Source organism: Mesocricetus auratus, unplaced genomic scaffold, assembly GCF_017639785.1.
Source record: "Mesocricetus auratus isolate SY011 unplaced genomic scaffold, BCM_Maur_2.0 Super-Scaffold_100007, whole genome shotgun sequence".
In the NCBI taxonomy this organism is placed as follows: Eukaryota; Metazoa; Chordata; class Mammalia; order Rodentia; family Cricetidae; genus Mesocricetus; species Mesocricetus auratus.
In genome coordinates this window covers 7744832-7761220 of record NW_024429191.1, presented here as the reverse complement: position 1 = coordinate 7761220, position 16389 = coordinate 7744832, and the positions used below count along the sequence as shown (strand labels likewise).

Sequence of the window (16389 nt, the reverse complement as noted above, 5' to 3'; positions counted from 1 at the left end):
TGGATTGAGAGGCACTACAAACCTTTAAAGGTATGTACAAAGTGGCATGTGAGTTTTTCTGGGGAGAGATTCTGTAACTTTAAAAAACAAACAAAGCCAGGGTCTCACATAGCCCAGGCTAGCCTTGGACTCTTTATAGCCGAGTCTGATTTTAAACTCCTCGTCTTCCTGTCACCATCCCCTAAGCGGCAGTTAACAGGTGTGGTCCCCAAGCACAGTGAGTTCTGTAACAGATTCTGAAAGAAGACCTAGAGGAGGAGGAGGCAGCAGGGCAGTCACCAATCACCGTGAGGCGTGTGCTCCTTGGGCTGCCTTGCAGAAACCCATTGTGTTTTTTACTCAATCCCTCCCCTAAGACGCTGCATGAAAAACTCCTAATGAAGCGGGGAAGCTGTCAAATGTACAACATGTCTTATAGCCTGAGTTTTAACTTTTTCTTAAAACGTTTATTTTATTTATTATGCATACAGTGTTCTGCCAGAAGAGGGAACCAGATCTAATTACAGATGGTTGTGAGCCACCATGTGGTTGCTAGGAATTGAACTCAGGACCTCTGGAAGAGCAGCCAGTACTCTTAACCTCTGAGCCATCTCTCCAGCCTGAGTTTTAATGTTCTGTGTAAAAATAAATATTTCTCAACCAACGTTAACTGCAGGTGAATTCATTTAATAATAATAATAATAATAATAATAATAATAATAAAGCCCCAGAAACACAAAAAGTGGAATTTTGTTTTGTTTTGCATTTTCCTATTTTTAAAGCCATGATGGGAATGAAAAAGTAAATCCTCCTGTTTTGGCCACAAGTTGCAGGAAATACAAGGGGTAGGCAGAGGGCCAGCCTAATCTGATGGAGTGACAGGTTTTTCAATCAGGAATACCAGGCACCAGAGTTAAGTTTTAGAATGTTTTAATATCCATTTTTTTTCAGTGGATGCATTTTGAAATTCTTAGAATTAACAATTTAAAAAGAGCAGAGCAAAGGAAACATGGAAACACAAATAATTGGTTCTTGCTAATTTAATTTCAGGTTCTAGGCATGATGCGATTTTCAAAACAACCAATCAAAAAGTGCTGAGCTTGAAAAATCAAGAAATTCAAATGCAGACTTTTCTTTGGAAACTACAAGTGACTACAGCCCAGGTGATAGTTGCACACTGCCTTTGGCTCTCTGTGTGGTGTGTAAATGTGCAGGTGCAGTCCCCAGGAGTGAAGCCAGGGTGGAGGGAGCCATGCGCAGGTGTGGCACAATCTGTGGGCTCGTCAAGCAGTTTGAGGGTTTACAGCTGATGCTTTATGTTCATTTGCGCGGGATAAAATGATGTGTGCTTGATCATACAGATGTATAAAATCGGTCTGAGCTGGGGCCGAGGAGGAAGGAGCAATTACAACGCAAAGCAGTATTTACACACATTCAGTTCTGGAGTATTGCTTCCTGCCCTAGGTTCCTAAGGAGTACTGCCACCTGAGGGACACGCGAGTCCACTGCCTAGAAGCCCAACTGTCTCCAACTGTTTGTTCAATGCCAACAGCCCAGGCTGCACAGCAGGTATGCTGGAGAGCCTGTGGTTCTGGGTTGAGGTATGCTTTGGGGCAGGGAGCTGACCCTGAAAGAAGAAAGGATGTCTGCACTGGTTCTTCAGGAAGGCTCAGGGTGTTTCTTGAGACCACTGCACTCTGTGTGAGCTGCCCTTCATCCAGGGCTCCATTCGCACAGTGCGGAACGGGACCACCTGCTCAAGGCCAATGACTCTCTGCAGCTGGTTTGCAGGTCTAGGGTTGGGCGGTGGGCTAGGCAAGAATCACAAACAGGTTTGTAGCAGAGAAAGGAAGCGCATTTGAGAGGGAAGATGTGTGTAGTGATGAACTTGGTAGAGCACATCTTGAACTAAGACTGCAAAGACACTGACAACCAGCTAGCTCCTCAAGGCTATGCAGCCTGGAGGTGGAGGACAGACTCTCACTCACTCAGATAATGCACACCCTAATACTGATAGGAGGAAACCCAACATGCCCTAAATCTTTAGTACAAGGAAAGAATCAGGTAGTGTTTTTAAGGGAAAAAATCTGTGGCATTGTACAAGAATACATTCTTTAGAAGCAAGAGGTATTGTCACAACTATCTGTTCTTCGATTGGAAGACCAACAGGGAGCCAACTGGGAAAGAGAATCTTCTAGTCACTAAGAACACTCTGGGTCCTGGCGTGGCTATGATGCTTGGGTGGCCATCCCAGGTGTCCCCAGGGGAAGTGGCTGACTAGAACTCAGATGTCACCTTGCTGGCATCAGCAGGTTCTGTCCATCTTTGGAGATGAGTGACAAGGGGACTCAACTCAGATGTGAAAATTATACAGTGAGGTTTACCAGTGAAAGAACACACCACAGGGCACGGCATGAAGGCCTCCAACAGACAGAGCTGGTTCTCAGCTGCCTCTGAGCTGCACACCATTGTCACCTGGAAAAATGATGATGACAGGGCAACCGTAGCCTGAGTTCCATGCAGCATAAACTTGAGACTCAACATGGAAAGACACAATTACAAGCAAGGTTAGTAACCAGGACCATGAACACTATTTTCCTTAGTGTCTGTGTCTGGCTGTTCGCATTTCCTTTGGCATACAGATGGTTCTGTCCTTCGGTGCACCATAGGAAACCCCTTTTGAGAGTCTGAATTGGCCAGCAAAATTAAATCCCACCACACATCTGCCCGTGCAGTCCAATAGTGGGAGGGACGGACAAAGGTCTGCAGAATCCTGCTTGGAGCCGAGCCAGTTTTACTCTGGATCCCCACAAGGAGGAGCAGCACCCTGGGTGGCACTGTAGGCCACAGTGGATGAGACATGAAACATAGAGGGACATCTTGTCGTTGGTCTGCTGTGTCCTTTGCAAACTGTCCTGCCCACTCCCTGACTGTCTCCACCAAAACTACCCAGTGGCCCCTCCCCATAATACACGTTCTGATAAATAAATAAATAAATAAACGCAACCTTCAAATGGTTGAATGTCTCCCTCAGATGAGTCGGCTTCTGAGACAAACATCTTTGCTCTTGGCTGGAAGACCCCTCTGTGGAGGGTCAGGATGAAAACACGGCTTTGAGATTCCTGAGGCCTGGTTTGTAAGCTTTGTGTCTGGTGAGCATATGAAATTTTGGCCTGCCTGCAGATGAGCCCCTGAAACTGCCCAGTGTTGGGACAGAGAGGCCCATTCATGGGACACAGGAATATGGGCCCAGGTACCCAAGAGATGCCAGGAGGGGGCTTGTTGAGCTTCTCAGCCCTGCTCCCCTTTTAAAGCCCCTCCCCCAGATGAGTTACTGGCACTTTATGTCAGATTCATAAATGCAAGTGTGTGTGTATGTATGTGCTTAGAAAGGCCAGGTGACTGGAAAACACTATTACATATATAGAAAAAAGAAACCGGAAAACACTGTATGAGAAAAAAAAACTTGTGAGAAAAGGCAATAAAAATGGTGTCTTAACCACAGCTTTTTTTCCCCCTAAATAAGTCAAATAATACTCAGGGCCATGATTCCACCAGTGGCCTCAGCCCTAGACTCAAGGCCAAACCCTGAAGGCACTTGTATTCCTCCACATTGCTGAATGGATCCCCCAGGCCGGGGGCAGGCTTCCAGGAAAGGGAGTAAAGGAAAGAAGAAATGGGTGGAACGGGCCCTGAATAACTGCGATCCACACAGAGATTAGGGCTGAAATGACCACATGACACCACATCCAGGAACAGAAACGGAGGTGCTGGACAGCACGTCAGCCTGTCACTACAAATATTATTGTGTTTGGATGAACAGAGCACCTCGGCAGCTCTCCACGCTGCCTCATACACTCTTTGAGACATTGAGCTTGGTGAGTTCATTGGCTTCTTCTATTCCTGCGTCTTCACAGTCATCCTTTTCTATGGCTTTTCCAAATCGAAACCTTTCTTCAGCTTTGACCGGCTCTCTCCAGGGTCTCTTACAGGACAGGTGCACTTCCTTGGTCTGTGCGTTGTCATCAGACCCCAAGGAAGTCTTGTCCGTGTACTGAACAGAAGGCACCAAGTTGGCAATCTCGTCTGTGGGAGACCGTCCAATGCTGCCGTCCACCTGGACACGGATATCTGGGGAAATGGACAGCTGGTGCTGGGGCACAACCCCATTGTCCATGCACTTTGGATAAAGGTAGGTCTTCATCTGCCCTTTCCCCTTGACATTCACAGTCCCTCGGTAGTCAAAGTCATAACCCATCTTGCTCAGCACACGGTAGCTCTCTTCGCTCACCTGGATGCGGCACTCAACACCAGTGGTGTCCATCCTGCTGGCAATGTTGACAGTGTCCCCCCAGATGTCATATAGCAGTTTGGTGGTACCAATGACACCTGCTGTGAGGGGTCCATGGTTAAAGCCAACCCTGAGCTTGAAGTTGAACCACAACATATTGTTGTTGAAGTCATCCACCACACGCATCATCTCCTTGGCAAACTCAAAGAGGATACGCAGATGCTCTTGTGGGTGGCCACCCTCCTGGCACTGGGCGGTGTTCAGTCCTGATGCTGCCATGTATGTGGCCCCAATGGTCTTGATCTTCTCAATGCTGTTATAGTCAGGCTTGCTCAGAAGCTCATCAAAGTCTCCTATCAGCTCATTAAGTACCCGGTAGCATTCCTTGCCTCCTTCATAGTTCTCTTCATAGAATTCACTGAAGTTGACAATGCTGGCAAAGATCACTCCTCCGCTGTCGTGGTTCTTGGAGTAGGTCTGGGAGACTTTGAGCTGCTCAGCCACATGGTAGGGGATGATGTTCCTCAGCAGCCAGTCAGCCTGATCCCTCATGCTCTGGATCTTGGTGCGGTGCAGATCTGCTTCCACGTCCCCATGGTAGTGCAGGCGGTAGCTAACCTCAAACTCTCGGTTCAGGAACCAGACCAAGAGGAGCAGGAGGAAGAAGGTGAGGACAAGCTCCTTGCCTATGAGGCTTGCTGTCCTCCTGCTGTCCTTCAGCAGTGAGCTGTTGCATGGGTTCCTGTTGGCACTGGGAAGCAGAGAGATGAGAAATGACCCAACTGCTCAGAACACCTATTATGGGAGCACTCCAAACCTGTGCAGAGAGTGAGCACTCCTTGAGTGTGGCCGAGTATCACCCTCGGCACCCTGAGGCCGGCAGAAAGCAGCCTGGTTATTTTTCAGGCTTCAGGGATGCTTTTGTTTACATTTGATTTGGTTTCTTGAAACCAGGTCTCATGCAGCCAAGGCTGGCTGTGAACTTGCTGTGTAGCTGGAGGCTGGCCTTGCATTTATCCTGTCTCCATACCCACACGATGCTGTACGGCTAAGCCCAGCTATAACTGCTTTTTAAAAGAACTCATTAGATTAAAAAATCTTTTATTTCTGCTCAACGATTTCTTTTGGAAAATCTCAACTTCATGGAACTTTAAATTTCATAAGCAAACACTTGGAAGCTGTTCACCTAAATTTGACAACTGTTAAATGTTGCCTTTCTGCTTTTCCTCTTAACATGTAGAGACACACGAGACACACAAACACACACACATACACACTGACACGTGCACCCAGACCCCCCCCACACTGATATACACAAATATTGTTTCCTAAACATTTTGAAAGTTGCTGGTCTAACTACTTTAGTATGTATCTTCCAAGATAAGGACATTTCCCTTTGTTGTCACAGTACCATTACTATACCCAAGAAACTGAATATTCTGATATATTTTCTTAGATTTCTGGAAAATAGACATCATTTTACAAAGACTATTTATATTTTCTCTATTCTCTGCTTGTATGGTATGAAAGTTTAACAAAAAGCAGTCCCCCATTCTAGTTAGTTCTGTTTTCCCAAAGCCATTTAAGACAATCTTAGCATTTTCAAAAACAATATAAGGTATATACACTTAGGAGTAGTATTTGCACATGGTAAGAAAGTCAATCAGCACAGAGACTGGAACAGTCTTTCCTCTGAAGTAACAAATAGAGCTAGAGAGTGATCTAATACATAAACACACCACATTCATGATGAGAGACACTGTAGTTATGATGAAAAATACTGTTTCAGGGATATTTCTGTATCCTCACCTTTGCATATATGGGGATTATTGAGTCATTTTAAACATTGTGCATTCAGAATTTAATTAGACATCCCCAAGAAGTCCTCCTTTTAAGTGCCAGAGATTGAGCCTAGGGCCTTGCATGTAGGCAAGCATTCTCTAAGCTATAGCCCCAGAGCCCCAGCCTTCAAACTGTTTTAGAGGCTGCACTTTCCCATTCCCTTTGACTAATGACTGAACCTACTCCCAGTGGTGCTGTTCTCCTGCAGGAGAATGCCAACGAGAAGCCCTGTAGCTGAAACTGAAGATTAGCACTGAGGGACACCATATTTTTTATGTAGCCCAGGCTGGCCCAGACTTGCTATATAGCTGAGGCTAACCTTGCATTTCTAATCCTCTTATCTCTGCTTCCCAAGTGCTGGGATAATAAGCATATGCTATCATACTTGCTCAGGTTTTTTTCCTTCTGTTAAAAATACTGCATGCTCAATCATAAAAAATTCGGGGGAAAAGTAAAAATTAAAATGATTTATCCATTGTTCTACTATCCAAGTCAGCTAATGTTAACATTTGAATTTTCTTCTTCCCTCCATTCCTTTTTTTTTTTTTTTTTCCGAGACAGGGTTTCTCTGTATTGTTTTGGAAGCTGTTCTGGAACTCCCTATGTAGACCAGGCTGGCCTCGAACTCACAGAGATCTGCCTGCCTCTGCCTCCTGAGTGCTGGGATTAAAGGCGTATGCCACCAACACCCGGCTCCCTCCATTCCTAGTAGTTCATTTATTTATTTATTTATTTTGGTTTTTCAAGACAGGGTTTCTCCGTATTGTTTTGGAGGCTGTCCTGGAATTAGCTCTGTAGACCAAGACTGGCCTTGAACTCACAGAGATGCGCCTGCCTCTGCCTCCTGAGTAATGGACCACCTATGCCCGACTTCATATCAGTTTTATAAGCTAATGCATTTCTAAATTGCCCAAGGTAGATTGTTAAATTTTATGTAATGATGAATTTGGTCACTATGTCAATATAAATGGATAGAAAGCTGATGTGTCCTCAGGTGAGATGGGTCTAGGACACAGAAACCTTAATTCCTTAGCCACACTATTTAATTAAAGTTTTATTGTTATATCTGACATAAGGGTATTTTAAAACAATGGATTTAGGAAGGCCTGGTGACACACATCTGTCATCCTAGCACTTTGGAGGCAGAGACAAGAGTATTAAGAGTTTGAGGTTACCCTTGAGTACACAGAAAGTTCAAGGCCAGCATGGGTTACATAAGATCTTATCTCAAAAAGAAAGGAAAAAGGAAGAAGAAAAGAAAAAGAAAAAATGAGTTGAGGCCATTGAGACACTCCCTAAAGGGCCATCACAAAAGCCCTGACATTGGACTGGACCCCTGGGCTGCTCTGGTAGGACAGACTGGAGATTTTGGAGGCTGTCTTGGAATTAACTCGCTATGTAGCTGAGGGTGACCATGAACTTTTGATCCTCCTGCCCCCATTTCCCAAGTGCTGGGATTATGGGATAGGCCATCACAACCAGCAATTCTTATTCTAAGACAGATGGATGAAGGTGGCCAATCCTAGTTCAAATTGAAATAGCAAGGTCAGTTTTCAAAAAGAGGGCTTTTGGCGTGTTAGTGGTACTGATGACAAGTGCTATACCACTGAGCTATTACCAGCTCTTTAGTTTTCATTTGCATTTTGAGGCAGGGTCTCAAAAAAAGTTGCCCAGACTGGCCTTGAGCATACTTCACTGCCCATGCAGGCTTTCCTGCTCTCTTGGCCTCCTGCATAGCTGAGATGACAGGCCTGCACCATCATGGCCCAGTCCAACAGAGGAATTTGAGGTGAATAAATGTAAGAGTCAATTTATGAATGAATACTAGAACATTAAACCATGCATGGAAGTTAATGTAAAACATGCTAAAGTGTATTGCCATGCAAAAGAGGGATTTTAAAATAGAAAAAAAAAAAAACCCAAACAAGCCCACAGAAGGCAAGAGCCTCTTGCAGCTCTAACCAGCAAGGCACGGTACCTGCTAACATCTGGGGTCTGTATACACGGGGGCACACTATCACTGGCCTCACACTCACAGCAACCCTCTTGCCTCAGCCTCCAGAGTAGGAGTATTACAGGATTGAATGTCACGGTTGGCATCGTGTTACTATTTTTGAGGGCCCAGTTTAAGCTGAGCTGAAGATCAGAGGAGGACACTGGCGCAGCATGTACAGTGCCCTGTACCTGATTCCCAGGGTCGGGGGAATCATGGCTAATGTGTGACATTTTCTTCTTCTGTGAACTGAGTATTTTGTCCTTCATCTGTGTGGGATTTTTGTTCCGTGAGTGTTTTTCTGTTTTGATTTTCCTTCCCTTCCTCTTTAATTTGCCATTCATTCTTTTCCTTGTAACCTATTTACTATTGATAAGACTGGAAAATTAACTCCCTTAAAAGGCTTGAAAATTAACATTTTTTTAATATTTCCAGTTTATTTTTGTGGTATGTGTGTCTGCATGCATTATTTCAGGGGCACGTGTGGCTGTAGATGTGCAGGTTCACAGCATACACAATTCTTACCTTTTATTTAGAATTTACTTTTACGTAAATTTAGAGTAATGCAAGGGCTAAATACTTAATTAAAAATTCAAATATTATTTAAAATTTCTCATCAGATATGCAAAGCATTATATTATTAAATTATAATCATTACTGCATGTGTGTGCATGATGAGCGCAGGGGATGCATGTTGAGGAACATGTGTGCAGGCTGGTGGAGGTGGTTCTTTCCAACCACTCAAACTCAGGATAATCCCCAGAACTCTCCTGGCAGAACTCTCATGGTTGACCAAATTCTCATGGCAAGCACCTTTATCAGTAAAGTCATTTTGATGGCTCCAAGTAAAAATTATTAGATGATAAATATTTTTTCTTTGATTTGTGAGAATTCCTGTATAATGCACTGAAGTCTTACATAAAATTAAACTAACTCTAAAATGTCTTAGTGACACCTTCCTAGTAAGCTACAACTGTGAATGGACACTTTAATATGCACTTATTGCTTTCTTTCTCAACACACACACACACTCACGCACACACACGCGTGCACACACATGCACGCATGCACACACACACATGCACGCACATGTGCACACACACATACTTTTACAGTTTACTTATGGCATGTATGCTCTCAGGAGATAAAGAGTGGAAAGATGGCTGCTCTTATTTATCAGACACAGGCCACAGGTTGAAAACTTACCTGAAGTTCTGTGTTGTATCCAAGGGTGACATCACTATGGAACTGGAAAGAAAATGAATAAAATATTATAGAGAACAAAAAAGGCATTATTAAAATCAACCCAAGGGGCTGGAGAGATGGCTCAGGGGTTGAGAGCACTGGCTGCTTTTCCAGAGGTCAGGAGTTCAATTCCCAGCAACCACATGGTGGCTTACAACCATCTATAATGAGATCTGGTGCCCTCTTCTGGCCTGCAGGCATAATGCAGAGCATTCATACATAAAATATAAATAAATAAAAATAAAATAAAATCAACCCAAGAAGGGTTTACATAACTTTCCTTTGGGTGGGGGGGGGTATGATGTACACAATTGGTCACAGTCTTCTGAAACTGTAAGCCCAATTAAACCCTTTCTTTTATACATTGCCTTGGTCATGGTGTTTTTTCATAGCAATAGAAAACTAAGACACCTCTTTTTGTTTACTACATGACAAGCACAGGGTCCTGCTACGTCCAGCAACCACTGGGACTGGGCGGTAGGCTCAGAGGAGCCCCATGTGGGAGGGGTCTTGACTCCAGGTAAGCTTTGTTTGGGTTGTAGCAGGAAGTCAGCTGGGAAGCCACTACTTTAGGAGAAACCTGCGCTGTGACTGAACATCACCATGGGTGGTTCACGAGGCATCTGGAGTTAAAGGCTGGTTGATGAGTTTCATACTCTTTGTATAAAGCATTGTGGTGGCCGTGAATCCAGATGTCCTCATTTCACTTAGTGTAATTACTTGTCACAGTGTCTCAGTCAGTGACTGGCAGCTCCACTTCTAACTCCTTTTTGATCTTGGTTTGCAGGGAACATGACTACGTTCTCATTGCTGTTTTATAGTACGGAGCTGAGGACAGACACTCACTCTGTTCACTATTCACCACGGACTGCCCTACGGTCACCCAAAGACATATCTGATGCTGCTGACAGCAGCATTTACTCCAGCACTGGTCCACAGTGACAGCAATGCCAATCCCAAGGGGGCACCTGGGCAACATGGTCAGCTGGGATAATAATCCCAGCTGGCTGTGATAATAAGTTAGGGAGCAGGAATGTTAGGTATCCTGCAAAGTACAATGGAGAAATGTCCCCCTGCAACTTTAAAATAACCTGTCTACCTGATTCTAGCAAATCCACTGCATCCGGAAAGTACCATTCTAAAAAATTAGGAGAAAAGTCTGACATTTAGATGTTTGTTACACAAACAGAAGCTTGATTGGTTTAAGAAATCACAGACTGTTTAAATAAACTACTAAGTGTGTGCATTCTGCTACCCAGGTTTCTACTTTATTTGTTTTTTTTGTTTTTGTTTTTTTTTTTTTTTTGGTTTTTCGAGACAGGGTTTCTCTGTATTGTTTTGGAGGCTGTCCTGGAACTCACTCTGTAGACCAGGTTGGCCTTGAACTCCGCCTGCCTCTGCCTCCCAAGTGCTGGGATTAAAGGCATGTGCCACAAATGCCCGGCTTCTACTTTATTTCTAACTATGTATTTAGTTGACAAAGTGCAAAAGACACAAAGATGGTTGCTGGTGTGTAATAGGAAACTTGGGACACATTTAACAAACTAAGAACCAAATATGATGCATCTGGTGGAACCTACTGGAGAAAGGAATTTCACTGGTTTTTGTCCATATTGGGTGTTTGTATTTCATTTTGTTGACTGGTTGCCTGCTTGGTTTGATTGGATGGGGTCTCAGCTCTGTGGTCCAGACTACCCTCAAACTGGCTGTCTTTGGGCACCTACCTCCCTTCACCAGCTCTGGGATGACAGGTGTGAACCACCATGCGTGGATCTTACAGGGTTTAACTGTCGCTCTCATTTTGTCACAATGAGAGCTGATCCTGTCTCCAGAGGTCCATCGTATGACTCCAGTTCCTCTGTCCATATCACACTTTCTACTCCCTAGCACCTGCCAGAGTGTAGTTTTTATTTTTGTTTCATTTGTGAGACAGGGTCTCATGTAGCCCAGAAGGTCTCAGACTCACCATACTGCCACAAAAGACCCGGAACTCCTGATTGTCCTTCCTATACTTACCATGTGGTGAGATTATAAGCATGTACCACCTAGTTTGGCTCTTCTAGTTTTTTTGTTTTTTGCTTTTTCTGTGTGTGGGGGTGTTTTTAAAGTTTTATTTATTTGTCAGGTGTACAGTATTCCATCTGCATGTTTGCCTGCTTGCCAGAAGAGGGCATCATATTTCATGGCAGATGGTTGTGAGCTGCCATGCAGTTGCTGGGAATTGAACTCAGGACTGTTAGAAGAGCAGGCAATGCTCTTAACCTCTGAGACATCTCTCCAACCCCCATTTGTGCTTTTTATTTGTTTGCTTGTTTGTCTTTTGAGACAGGGTTTCTCTGTGTAGCCCTGGATGTCCTGTAACTTGCTCTGTAGACCAGGCTGGCCTTGATCTCACAGTTCTGCCTGCCTCTGTCCCCTGAGTTCTGGGATTAAAGGTGTGTCTCTCCACCATCCTCCCTGCATTCTCTTCTAGTTTTTTTTCTCTTGAGATGGAGTTTTGCTATGTAACCTAGGCTAGACTAAAATTTTAAACCTTCCTGCCTCAGCTTCCTGAGTTCTGGTATTTTGGGCCTGTATCACTCTGGCTTTTCCTCTACTCTTTCATCGTCTGGACTCTCATGTGAAATACCTTCAGGCATTTCTTTTTTATATTCCAACTCATTCACAAAAGTAAGTATCCTATAACAGTCATGCATCTTCCAGAGGCAGGTGCCCAAGAGCATCTATATTCAAATATATACAGACCGAATTCCCAAATCTAAGTAGCCTGGATCATAAATCTTGTGGAATTTTGAATATTTGCACACAACTGATAATATAGACATCTTTTAGGGATAGAAACTAAGGCTAAACCCAAAGTTCATTTATGTTTCAATATATACATGCTATACACAAAAACTGAAGGTAATTTATACAAATTTTTTTTGGGGGGGGAGTTTCGAGACAGGGTTTCTCTGTGGCTTTGGAGGCTGTCCTGGAACTAGATCTTGTAGACCAGGCTGGTCTGGAATTCACAGAGATCCACCTGCTTCTGCCTCTCAAGTGCTGGGATCAAAGGCGTGCACCACCACTGCCTGGCAATTTTATACAAATTTTTAAATAATTCTGTGTATGGAACAAAGCTTGTGGACCCTGAGTTGTCAGACACCTGGCACTGATAGCACGCCAATGATCAAAATGTTAGGTTTTCTAGTATCTAGAGTGGAGGCTTTCAGAATAAGGATGCTCCATCTATAGCATGCTGTTATATATGACTTTCTTTATCTTTCTCATGTCATTCTTATGGCACTTTATTGCATTTTGGGTTTTGGGGCAGTTAGTCCTGGAGACTGAACTAAGGCCTTTGCATGCCAGGCAGGCACTTCATCACCGAGCCTCATCCCCAGCTGGTACTCTTTGGGTACCACGTGTGCTGGAAGATCACACAGCACTAACACGGACGGAGCCACTGTTGAGAGTACGGTCACATACCTGTCTTGGCACAGGGAGATGTACAGCAGAAGCAACGGCCCAGCCCCCACGATGGTGGCGAGGGAGGACCTCATCCAGGAGCTGAGCTGGCAGAAGTTACAGTAATGCACGACGGCCACCAGCACAGCAGAGCCTGTGAACATGGTGAACTGCAAGAGAAGCCGCTGTTAGGAGAGCCTGTCCCACCTCCACACAGTCCTACCCATGCTGTTAGGAGAGCCTGTCCCACCTCCACGCAGTCCTACCCATGCTGTTAGGAGAGCCTGTCCCACCTCCACGCGGTCCTGCCCATGCCTCGGACTAAGAGGGCCCACTCACGGTGCTTTGTTCAACACCAAGCATCTCTGATACCACTTGTGATGGCTTGAGTGTAAAGGGCCTCCCAGAGACTCATGTGTTTGAGCACTTGGTCTCCAGCTAGCGGTGTTACTGGAGAGGCTGTGGGATCTTTGGGGAGTAAAGCCTAGCAGGAGGAAGAGGCGCTCTGGAGGGCAGGGCCTTGAGGGTTACAATCTGGTTTGCTTCCTAGTCTGTCTCTGCTTCCTGTTTCACATATCTGAAAGGAGATGCAGAGTCTCAGCCTGACTATCATGGAGCTATGCCTTCCCTACTGCGACACATTATACCCTAAAGTCCCGAGCCAGAACCAACTCTCTATCCCTTATAGTGTTTCTCATCACCTACTTGGTCACAGTGACAAAAAGCAACCAGGAAACACACAGGGAGTCTTCCTTTGGTAACTAACTGGTTTTAAAATCAGACCGCATGTTTGTCCAGTGGCACAGCATGTTAGGTTACACGTTCACACTGTTAAGAGAATATTCCTCAGGCGTGTAAAATGGCACGCATCACTTTGACAGACAGGAAAGGGAAGCAGCTGATTAGGCCCTATCACTGTGGGGCCAGTCACTTCCTTCAGTCCTGCTGTGAGCACTAAGATGTGATCTGATGCTAAGACACCAGATGCCCCTGGAAGCTCTTCTCACACCCAGGCACACACTGCACTAGAACTCAACCTAAAGGCCAAGAAGCAAATGTTCCCACAACTAGCTCATTCTTTATGGAGTTTAACTCCAAAACTCCTTCGCAGAGCAGCTGGTCCAGGTGCCTGCCAGTGACTTTAGCAGACTGGCAGGTTGTCCTGTGTCATCTGGACATGCAGGGCAGATGCTACTTTGTAAAGCATGAGGCAAAGTACAAATGTTCAGATGGATGCAGGATGTGACTCTGTGAGAGAGCAGCTGTAGCGAAGCCTGGGGCCTGAGTCCCAGTGCCCCCCAAGTTAAAAAGAAGAGTGTGACAGACAACGAGTATCACAAACAAGAAGTTTTTCAAACACCCGAGTCTTTCAAACACCACAGCTTGGTCTAGCTTAGCCGCGCCCAGAGCACCCACATAACCCCACAGTTTGGCAAAGCCATCTAATACCAAGCCTATTTGCTATCAGCTATTATTCACTGAGTGCTGAAAGTGAAAACCAGTGACTTCCATGCGATCTTAGCAAAATGGCTGAGAAAGATGGAAGTGAAGTCAGAATTGTCATTTGGGTACACTGCTGCACCACTGTAAAGATAAAAGGTTGAAACTTTGAACCACAGGAAGCCGAGACTGTAATTGATCTGGAACTTGTTGATGGATACTGAGTGAAGTTGGAAAAATCTCATGTCCTCTTTTCTGGAAGGTCTACACTGCCGAGTATACCTGTGTGTGTGTGTGCGCACACGCGCTCACGTGTGCTTTGTGACAGGCTATTATATATATATAGTCCAGACTAGCTTCAAAGTCTATGTAGTTAAGGATGACCTTGAACTCCTGGTGTTCCTGCCTCAGCCTTCTAAGGACTGGGCCACCGCCACTGGTAGGGGCCACATGCCCAGCTCATGCTTTGTGTTAGAGGATAGCTGGTGGCAGTTACTGAGTGTACCTCTCTAAGGACTTATATTTCAGCTCTATCCCAAGGAATCAGACTTAGAGTGAGAGAAGGCGTTAGGGAGCCTGGGAAACAGGGAGAGAAGATGGCCTGCTGCTACTTACATGTATGTTTGTCTCGAACTCAGAGGTGATGTGTGAATAGACAGCCAGGGCAGGAAGAGACACCAAGATGGCCCCAATGCAGTGTCGAGGGAGCCAGCCGGCGATCCATTCCAGCAACCGCTTTGTGCACATCATGACATCCTCTAGGAAGAACACCATTCTGGGACACAGAGCAGAGAGGACCAGGAAGAGAGGGTTAGTATGCCATGTCTCAAATGCCCCATGTTACAGCTTCTGATGCCTGGGGGGGAAGCCTAGGGCAACAGACTGCACCCCTAACTTGTCAACAAGTGAGTGAACTGGCTGTACTCACAGATCTTCATACCCAAATGTGAGGTCATCTGCTCCATTTGGGCAAAATACACTTAGCAAAAATTTATGTTGGTCAGTGGGGCTTGACAGAACAATAATGACCTCAAATTAAGTCTACTGCTGGTCAGGAAGCCCTGAATGGAGCTTCTCTGGAGGTGTTCTATTGAGCCTTTTGGTGGTCATAATGGGAAAGGGTTGTTGTGAGTAGGTAGGGACAGAGATGCCTTTCCAGGGTCACACAATGACACCCCACTGGGACCCACAAAACCACTGCTACCTTCTCTTTGGAAGCCACAGAGGCAAAAAGCTTGCTAATAACATCCCAACCTGGTGCTCACTGTGTCCTGTGCACAAGCAGGTGGTTTTGGAGGTTTTAGCTCTGCTGCAAGCCAAACAGATTCTGTTTTGGCTAGGCCATTAAGAGTCATTCAGTCTTTTGGAAAACCAGGTCACAGCTCACTGCCACTAACCCCACCCCTGTACGTCCAGCTGTCTCGTCCACAGCTGGATCATGGTAGGACAGAGTACAGCAGACAGCTTTTTAATTTCATATTCCAGTGGCAGGATATTATGACTCTTCTTACCATTGTAGAGCTGGGTGGGCTACACCCCAGGAAAGTGATGGTAATGTGGTAAAATCCTCCTATGAAGAGCAGGGACTAGGGAAGATTAGGTCTTGCTTGAGCAAGGGGCTCCCTGGGCCAGGGTAGGGCAGGCAGCAGTAGGAAGAGGAGAGGACATTGGGATCCTGGGATGAGACTAACAGAGTGTCTCCTAGGCCTGTTGCTGGGCGTATGGACAGGTTCACTGCTTTCACCTCTGGTCAGGAGCCACTGTGGTGACCAGCAGCACAGGTGCCTCGCAAGCGACCGGAACCTGCACTTTTGGCTTTAAACCCTAAACAGCTATATCAGCTATGCTCAGCCATGACCAGCAATTCCCTATCTTCTGGCCATTTCCCACAGAGAATCAAGTACACTTTTAGGGTCCTTGGACTGCACTGGCTTCCTAAAATCTAAATGAAAACAGAGGTCTTGTAACATCGGTGAGAAAAACCACGGATCCTCTCACAAGCAAGACTCAGAGCTTGTAGACAGGAGGACAAAGGGAGCTGAATCGCAGTCAGGATATGGGGTGCTTGGAATACTTCACCATGGTCCCCAAGATCCTACAGTCTCGGTGATTTTCCTGAGGCTGGTGTGGGAGGAGAGGCTCTGAGCTG

General features: G+C 45.4%; 1 protein-coding gene across 2 annotated transcripts in view; it reads right to left on the bottom strand.

Annotated features, from left to right (window-relative positions):
• Positions 1 to 892: 892 nt before the first annotated feature.
• Positions 893 to 16389, bottom strand: part of Adcy9 (adenylate cyclase 9) — a 129048-nt gene continuing 113551 nt past the window's right edge. For both annotated transcript variants that reach the window (XM_013121709.3, XM_005081664.4), the window contains exons 8-11: positions 14856 to 15015; positions 12822 to 12970; positions 9312 to 9353; positions 893 to 5021 (exon numbers count right to left, since the gene is read on the bottom strand). In XM_013121709.3, coding sequence (XP_012977163.1) covers positions 3830 to 5021; positions 9312 to 9353; positions 12822 to 12970; positions 14856 to 15015 — 1543 coding nt within the window. In that variant the 3' untranslated portion in view covers positions 893 to 3829. The remainder of the gene's footprint in view (positions 5022 to 9311; positions 9354 to 12821; positions 12971 to 14855; positions 15016 to 16389) is intronic.